The sequence below is a fragment of the Haliotis cracherodii genome, unplaced genomic scaffold, assembly GCF_022045235.1.
Source record: "Haliotis cracherodii isolate W230 unplaced genomic scaffold, xgHalCrac1.p SCAF_10, whole genome shotgun sequence".
Lineage (NCBI taxonomy): Eukaryota > Metazoa > Mollusca > Gastropoda > Lepetellida > Haliotidae > Haliotis > Haliotis cracherodii.
Window position 1 is genome coordinate 32,866,612 of NW_027266265.1, and position 9,760 is coordinate 32,876,371.

General features: G+C 39.4%; 1 protein-coding gene across 1 annotated transcript; it reads right to left on the minus strand.

The window, feature by feature from the left end:
* Positions 1-4,187: 4,187 nt before the first annotated feature.
* LOC139453721 (uncharacterized protein MCAP_0864-like) lies at positions 4,188-5,225 on the minus strand. Its single transcript, XM_071235195.1, has one exon. It carries the CDS (start codon positions 5,223-5,225, stop codon positions 4,188-4,190), a length of 1,038 nt encoding a protein of 345 aa, XP_071091296.1.
* Positions 5,226-9,760: the final 4,535 nt, after the last annotated feature.

Consider the following 9,760-nt stretch of genomic DNA (forward strand, 5'->3'; position numbering starts at 1 on the left):
AGGATATCATATAGTAATCGTTGATGCCGCGCTACACTATAATAAAAATTATAATCAAGTTGACTAGTATGTACATTACTACAGTGAACATGTACCTGATCATGCCCTTCGTAATATCAAATACTAATATGTGATTGTGTGATGCATTTAACTGGATCATTGGTGACATGTGATATTAATATTCCATCAATTTCTCTCCTGGTTGGCCTATCCATGTCTACAAAATAAATTAAAAATTAAAAAGGAGGACAGAACAATTCTTAATTTCAGACTAGAGCTGTGGAAATCTAGACTTTCCCAATCATTGTAGCCTTGCGTTGGTCTCATTTTGTACTTTATTCTCTTGGGTCTACGTCACAGCTCATACCACACAATAACAAGACCAGTTTGCCCCCTCCGGAGCTCCTGTATTTTGGTTATATCATCTAACATGGCCAACTCTGCTCTTAAGTAAACAAGAACCTAATCAGTGAGGGGTCCTTTATCATCCCTATTTGACTGCTTATAAAAATCTTATAGACAGACAGACAGACAATAGTTTATTAACGTCTCACTCCTGTACATACATAAAACAGCTTTATACAACTTGACATAGATAAAATGTACAGAACCATTCAATAGAATTATGAGAGACGAATTATCACAGAATTTATACATAAATGATATAAAGATGATATAGTAAAAAGTTATCCATATAAAAGATGTTTTCTACGATTAAGAATTAAAAAGCAGACTTTGGCAAGTATAAAACACACACTGGAGTCACTGAAAATAAAACAAAGTTTGTCGACATCAGGCATATCTAAAACATTATAAGACTTAGCAATACATTCATTAAAAAGAGTTGCCCTGATATCATCATATAATGCGCAGTGAAACAAAACATGGACCTCGTCTTCTACGCTGCCATTACAGTGAAAACATCTTCTATTATTGACAGGTACACCTTCGTATCGACCGGTTTCCACTCGAATAGGAGCCACACCACATCTAAACTTGGCTAGTGCCGATCTATAGTTTTTGGGCATCTTATTTGAAACATAGTATTCTGTCCCATATACTTGTTTGTAACATCGATACATTCTCAATTTATTAAGCCCATTTCGCCCCTCTTCCTTTCTTAACATATCGCTCCAACGGGTAACATATTCATTTTTACACCATTGTTCCACCTGTGTACAAACAGAAAATTTATCAATAAAACCTGTAGCGTTTAATAGATGTCCTAAATCCATATTATTAAACTTCTTTCTTACCCTACCATTCCAATTTTTACAACCATTTACAGCGTATCTATCAGCCCAGTTAAACACATGTTTGTTTAACCTACTAGACATATTCTTAAGGCGACACCATTGTCTTGCTACACTTTTCCACTGTCTGACAACAGGCGGTATCCATCCCATTTATAGCGACGTTAGGGGCGTATTTGCCGAGTCCCAAATAAAATCTAATGGCCCTATGGTGTACAGCATTTATTGCTGACACATCGTAATTACCCCAGATAGCCGCCCCGTAGTCAAGAACAGACCACACCATACTATCGTACAATTTGGAATATGTTTGGAAATGCATACCGCCTATTGTCTTAACTTTGGATATCAACAGACCCAAAGCCCTATTAGCAGACTTCGCTGCTGCACGTGCCATTGCAGTAAAATCTAAGTGGTCTGTGAACAGTAGGCCAAGATAATTATACTTAGCAGCAATGTCTAAAATCATATTTCCGACATTAAAAACATGCGTCGTCTGTATGACAGACGGATTTCTAAAATGGACAATTTTAGACTTTTCCTTATTGATCTCGATCTTATTTGTGCAACACCAAGTATGTAAAACATCTAACAGTAGACTGAGATCAGCTTCATTCTCAGCTAGCAATGCTAAATCATCTGCATATGCTAATGCTGCAATATTAAAATTGTCTACAGTTACACCAATATTAAGACTGTTGAGAGTATGTAATAAATCATTTATGAACAAGTTAAAAAGCAAGGGAGATAACAAACACCCCTGTTTTAAGCCACGGTTTACCGTGAACCAGGAAGTAAAGAAACCATTCACTCGAACACTGCATTTAACACCCTTGTATAATGATTGCAAGGCAGGCAACATTTTGCCTCCAATACCATGGTGAGAAGGTTTATCCCATAAAATGTTTCTATTAACACAGTCGTAAGCTTTCTTAAAATCTATGAATGCAACAAATGTAGATTTCTTTTTTACTTTTCTGTTTTCTATAATTGCTGTTAGCGTTTGGACGTGATCGATAGTAGATCTTTTTTGTCTGAATCCGTTCTGTGAATCATGGAGTACATCGTTAGCTTCTGCCCACAGTTGTAGTCTTCTGTTAAGGATACTACAATACAGTTTATAAATGGACGTAGTCAGGGTGATACCCCTGTATGAGAGGGGGTCTCTAGGGTCCAGGGTTGAGCACTTTGGAATGGGACTAATTATGCCTTTCGACCATATTTGAGGAATCTTTCCTGTATTAAAACAATTATTAAAAATATAGTGGAGCGTTTTAGCGATAGCATCAGACTTCAGCACCTCGACGGGGATTTCGTCAATACCCGTTGCTTTTCCTGTATGAGCCTTATGGATAGCAGTCTTTACTTCAAATAGACTTATGCTGTCGTTGAATAGAACATGGTCATTGGCGCTCTCACCGTCTCTCCTAGAAGCTAACTTCGTGTCACTGTCTCCATTTAGTAAACCGCTAAAGACATTTTTCCACCTTTCCAACACTATGTCCTTGCCCACACCCACATTCCCATCCTCCATAACTACTGCCATCGGTATTGTCTTGTGCCTCTCCGACCCTACACCTACACGTCCTATCTGTCTCCAGAACTCACTATCACGAGCCGTACATAATTCATCTAGACTGTTCACGGTCTCTTTCACATATGCACGTTTAGCCTGTTGTACACTTTTATCAAACTTCTTACGTAAAGTCACAAAGCAGTGTTTCAGAAATTGTTTATCTGACTTAGTCCTGCATTTACACCATTTCTTTTCGGCTTCACACATCTCGTTCCAAAAAGTCGTCAGTGAATCGGACCACCATGGCTTCTTGCTTCTCCGTCGTTTATTAGAAGTCTTGGAGTTCAGCATATAGGACCTACTTTTCAGCTTACATCTCATTTCTTCTTTAACCAAGCTAATCAAACTGTCTGAGGCTGCGTCGATATCACATTGTGTCACATGTGAGTTCTCCAAGCGCTGGATAATGTCATCTAAAGTCGTCAAACATTCCGGTGATGACATAAAGTCACGTGGTATATCTGACGTACTGTATTTAGTCACTCTGACACCTTTATCACGAATGTCCACATCCTCATGAATATGTTCAATATCACATGTCCATCGCAACAACGAGTGGTCTAACTTGGTGATTAGATGCCCGTCTACCTTACCGACAATATCTGCATTACACGCTAATACATCTGATCTAATAACCTCAAAATTCTGAAAGTTAGGAAGATTTCATATGGCACAATACAGTAGTCAACCACTGACTGACCTCTAGATGATACATATGTAAAATCATTCAAAACAGCGTTTCTCCCATTGAGAATACAACAATTAGAGTCAATCAAAAAATCTACAAGGCGCCGCCCGTATGCATTGCATGTGAAATCCACATTTCTGTCTTGGATATTGTCTATTCCTTCAATAAAATCAGTCTGATCGCCGCATCTACTATTCAGATCTCCACAAATATATAACAGTTTTCCAATTGTTTGATACTCAAGTATTTGCGATAGCAAAGTGTCCAAAAAGTCAGCAACACATATATTTCTGGTGGAATGTTCAGGGGGTAAGTAACACACACATATGAAATATTTAGTATCACAATAATGCTTATCACACAGTTGCAACCATAAAATCCCTTCATGGTTGTTGTCTACAACGGTTATATTATACATATTATACAAAGACTGTCTAATAAAAAAACCAACACCCCCCGAGCCGTGCTTCGCACGTACGTGTAGGGCAGTACGGTTATGGCCGTACCACACGTAGTTATCTAGACACAGTTTCTTGTCTGCATACAAGTGCGTTTCTGCCACGCCCACAATATCAAGGTCACAACATAGTATTGATTCACTGCGTATTACATGATTGTCACTCTCACCGTCACAAGACCATCCCGCCACATTCCAAAATCCGCATCGGACCTATCTCCTCCATCCTCTTCTATGTTGTCCATAGCCTGATGTACCCCGAGTGTTTCTCTCTTCGTCTCGTATGTCACATCCACGCCGGTTCCCCTTGACTGACTCCCATGCTCCGTCCTCTGCACGTGCTCTGTTATCATCGCAGTTGTCAATTTCAGACTGGGGCCATGCATTTCGGTGTCGATTGCTGTCAATATTGTCTCGATTAGATCGGTTCACTTGCAGGCGGGCACCTCTTACTCTCACCTTTTCATTTCCAATCGCGATGGCGATCGTTTTCAGGTTGGCTTCATGTAGTCTTTGTTGACGAGTCTTGTCATTCATAATAAAAATGTCTTTAAAATTTCTGGAGTGTTGTAGCTTTGATTTGGATTGCAGGATCAGTGACTTGTCCTCCATTGAGCGACATGTGGCTACAATAACACCGGGGTAGCGTGACTCCTCCCTGTTCGACTTTCTCTCAGCATGTACTATGTCCACATCTTTTAATCTCATACCATCTTTGAGAACACTATTTACCTTATTTTTCACATTCTCACCTTCAGACTCTATAACATTCCGGAAGATAAGGTTCAGTTTGATGAGATCTTCTTCTTTTTTGCCAACAGCTGATTTCATGTCGTTCAGCTGTTTGTTTACATTGTCGATTTCCGTGGACTGTTTGCTGTCGATCTTGCTGATTCGGTTGTTTATTTGTTTAATTTCACATTTCATATCTTCTCTGACCTCCTGCAGCTTTATGTTTACTGTTTCCTCCATTCTCTTGATCATATGTTTCTCGAATGTGTCCATTTTCTTGGTCAGAGTGGCAGTGAGAGAATGCATTGCGTTGACTAAGTCTGTCATACTTTTATCTTCTGAATGTTTTTTGTCAGAGTCATTTCTCACCTCATGATCACTCTTTACTTTCTTATGTTCACTGTCCTGATCATCTGCCGAGAGCGTTCTCTTTCTTCTGGGACTTGTGTCTTTCACTCTCTCACAACTCGAGGTAGCCATTACCGCCGACACAAAACTTTGTGACAGGCCCAAGTCCATCGCGGCCTCTGTTTCGGTCATTTATATATCGATCTTAAAAATAATATCACAGATCGTTAGTCCGATTGACCACTCGTCCCACACAACTTACTATTTCTTTTTGTGGTTTGGCGATTTAGCTTTATCGCTTTTTTTCTCACTTCGTTTTCTCTCCGAATTCAAAACTGTCCTCACTGGTCACGCATGCGCACCGACCTGTCTCTTCTCTTCTTATATCTCTTCTCACAGCTGGTTAATATATATTTTTGCTGCTGAATATTCGAAATAGAGTGACTGAATTGGTATTATACATGTATACGGTTCCATTTTAAATGACTGCAGAGCTCCATTATGAAAACAAATTGTTTTAACGCCGCTCTCAGCAGTATACCAGTGATATATGACGGCGGTCTGTTGTATATGAAATAAATGCAAATTGAATCTTGAATCTTGAAAGTTGTAGCCCTTCCGCAAAGCAGTATCACATGCAGTATACAGTACAGTACTGCAATATACTGTGTACAACATGCAGTATACAGTGAGTCGCGAGCTCCGCGTTGGGCTGGAGCACCCATTTCCTGCCCCTCTCCCTTCGGCAAACATTTCATTGGGGGTGTTACGCGGTCACAGGTCAGGCGTGCACTCGTCAATCTTCCAGACGATCACTGCACTAGAGGAATGTGGTTTGTTGATGAGGTACAACGTGTTTGGAACTGGGAGTTGAACACTAAGCTCTCATAGAGAAGAGCTCACCATAAAACGTTATGGACTCGCGGGCGGACTTGTGTTTTCAATTCAAGACGCACATGTATCAGGTTGAACTTCTACGACAGATATAACTTGGTTACCGCTCCCTAACTGTAACATTAACTGCACTTTACGCCTCTTATACACATTTGTGATGGGCCGACAATGCGACAACGAAACATATTTTGACATTGAAAAATGTCGCGTTACGGCATTGTCGCCCTTTTGTAAAATATAGAAAAAGATTATTCAAAGAGCGACAATGCGATAAATGGCCAAAATGTTGGCGTTGTCGAATTGTCACGCTTCGGTTAATTTTGACACGTTTTGCTTGTTTTTGTAAGGGCGTCAATGCAACAATACGACAACGCGACAATGTCCCTTCCAAGATTCCACAGTGATCCGTGCAAATAAGTTATGAAATAGAAGTCTAACATGCCAATTAAAAGATAAAGTGTAAAAATGCGATGATGAGTTCATCTGCATGCCGAGTCTATACGCTGTGATTAACAATAATGCTCTGAGTCAATACATTTTGTCAAATGTATGACATGTATTATCTGTAGGAACATATTGTTTATACTCGTCCATGTTTTTGACAGACAATATAATTTACATGCTCGGTAATAGTGAGGACGGGCATCATTGTGTGTTTCCGTGCTTTGTTCAGGTGTACAATTGACTTATGCTTGCATGTGTTTGTGATGGGTGCCACCTGTGTGGCAGAATACGCTCACCTTTTCGTGAACACCCGTTGGATGGCCTGAACCACTTCGGATTTTTATCCCACATCAGTCTGATACACCCTGATATAACTGAAATACTGTTCAAAGTGGTGTTTAATACGATCACCGTAGTGTGTTTATGCAACTGTCCAAATTTTGTGTAGTGATGTTATGTAATATGTAAAATAAAGCATATTCAATTAGAATATACTTGCGTCAGTGAATTTTATTAAAGCCCAAAACCGTATTTGTTAAACACATGAAATAACAGATCATATACACACATGGTGCCTTGACTTACTATTAGTTTTAATAGGCCATTCCGGAATAAAATAGTTCCCCCAAAAGCGAGGAACATTTGTTTTAGTTTGTATACAAGAAATATACATGTATTCAAAAACATATACTCATTAGATGAGAAGGTCTGTTAAGAACTACCTCAGAAAATCAATCACAATGACAGAGCGTCGTAATACATTTACATCAAGTACAAGACGTCAAAATGGCCGACACGATAAACGTGACGGGAGATATTTCTGAAGTTGTTAATTAACCTGTGGCGATTTCAAGCCTTTGTCATCACTGATCAATTGGCTGATCATTGAAAGGTGATTGTAAAGATGTGTCAAATAGATACAAAGGTAAATTCATAGATTGCTGTAGATTGTCACTACGATAGTTTGGATTTTTGTTGTTGTTTTTCTCTAGGATGGGTTGTTGCGAGGGTATCCGTGAACGGGCATGCAACCAAACTCTATGACTTATCCCAGTGTATGCTAAGACGCTACGCTCAAAATTAAAGGGTCTAAATGATGAGAAACAACGCTTCTGTATGAATTCGTACTAGGGAATTCCCAGGGTTTTCCCCAGGAATGTGAAAGTAGTCAGTGTTTACGTAATTTCAAGAATACAGTCACGTGAAAAACGTCATGTGACCCACCTCTCGTCCTATGGAAAAGCCGTATATCGTGTAAACTTCACATTACAAAATTAGTTACTGTTATAACCAAATGAAACACAACCCATTATCCGATAGAGGTAACTGTGCATAGCGGAGGGATATGTTATCTCAATAAACTTGGTACATGGTTTGGTTTGACTTCTTGGCGCGTGTCTGAATTCCATTAACATGTTAAATATCCTAAAACTGATTAATCAGCAAATCTCGCTGCGAGCGACAGATACTAGAGCAAGGCATGCCAGAAATACGAAACCTAATGCTTCCGAAAGGAACCCTTGGGCGTCACGTGTCGGGGGACCAGCGCCATCTGATTGGCCGTTAACAGTTGTACAAGGCGGAGAAAAAAGCATAGTTTTTCCGTCCATTTTACGCTTGAAAAACTCGACGCTTTTCCGGACACTTTCTAGACGCTAACCAATTAATCAATTTTAATGAATTTTTAGTCGTTTTTCCGTCCAATGACCATATACGGAAAAAACGACGTTTTCGTGTTTGCAGTGGTATACTGAAATCAGTGTGCACTGTTAAAAGGGTATTAGTGCAGTCAGCCATGGTAAATGGAGAGACAATAATAAGGTGAATCAATTATTGTCTGTTGCAGAATATGCGGTAAAAGTGTAGTCATTTATACATATACACATTACACATATACAGATGAAACACACGATATGATACGGTGCAAGAACAAACTAAGATACGGTTTCTATTAAAAAGAATTATACGATTATGGGTTTAATTAACATGTTTAAGTTTTCAGGCCAACACGGTTGAGATACAGCATCGGCATACTCAACTGGAGTTGTTTTCTGCCGGTCGTAAGTTCATTGTTTGACTGAGCACACTTGTGTCGAGGTTGCGATATTTTCTTCTCTTTGTTGGCAGCCTGCCACCGGCCTGAATTTTGAGAAAGGTCTCAGCATGGGACTGTTAATTTCTTCTTAAAGATGTCAAAAAGCTTACAAACTTGTAGATGTTGGGGCGGTTAGGACCAAACTTTTTTCAGCTCAGAGTGACACTCTTCCCAGTGTTAGTGGTCCTGGAACCAATAGTGTCAAACAGGTTCTGCACAATACGTCCATCAGATTCAACTGTTCAGCAACATTGTCACTGAATTTCAGGCGAACGAGGGGGAAGGCAGACGCTCGTGGATTTACTCTCAGGTTATTATTGTCTGGAGTTCACATATTGGGGCATTCATATACTAACTGAACAGAGTCCACCTGCACATGTCCACTTTAGTGAGACAGACTGTAACCAAAAATGCAATGAGCTGTAGCTCCCAATCCCTTATAAGAACGACAACAACAACCAGGGTGAGGGCACAGTAAGGTTAAACCGTGTCCACCAGACAATCTCAGGTGGCTAACGCCATATCTCCCATCAAGCCAGCTCTATTTTTCAGCGCATAATTATTTTTTTTACATTTTGAATAAAAGGAATTAAAAAAAATCATATTTAACAAACCTACACATTACCAAATACAAAACTTTATAATCCTTTCTAGACTTCGTTCCAATTAACCTGGGTCATATAACTCGCTCGCGAATACGACTTTAAAGTGAATACATCTACAGTGTACAAGTAACTTTTAACTGTATCATATATACTCATGATAAGCAATTATTTTCGTTCCTAATTCGAATGAGCACATTCTGGGGCTAAATCTGCAAAAGGACAGACAAAATATTTCTTTGTACAATGCAAACGATACAAACGTAGCGGCTGATAAAAGAGACAATGAGTTAATAATCTGCAATATATCATTTGTTCTCGTTTAATCTATTGTACATATTGAAGTGATTGTAAAGTTTCAAGGAGTACTTAAATGTTGTGGTATTATGAATGAATTAAGAATATCAATAGCGAAAAACCATATGGGATGTACATGTATAACTTGTCTTCCAGCACCACGCTTGTGCCGAGGCCCGTGGTCATAAAACTAATCGGTCCTATAAAAGGAGCAACAATGTACTTGCTATGGTTCACTTCCAATTGTCAGACGACCTAATTATCTGACAGACCAGTCAAGCGTGACCAGTGTACCTGCCTGGTCTTACCTCCTAATTACTGAGATGCCCAATACCGTCATACTGAGTTATAGAGATTAACCAGATTATGATTGT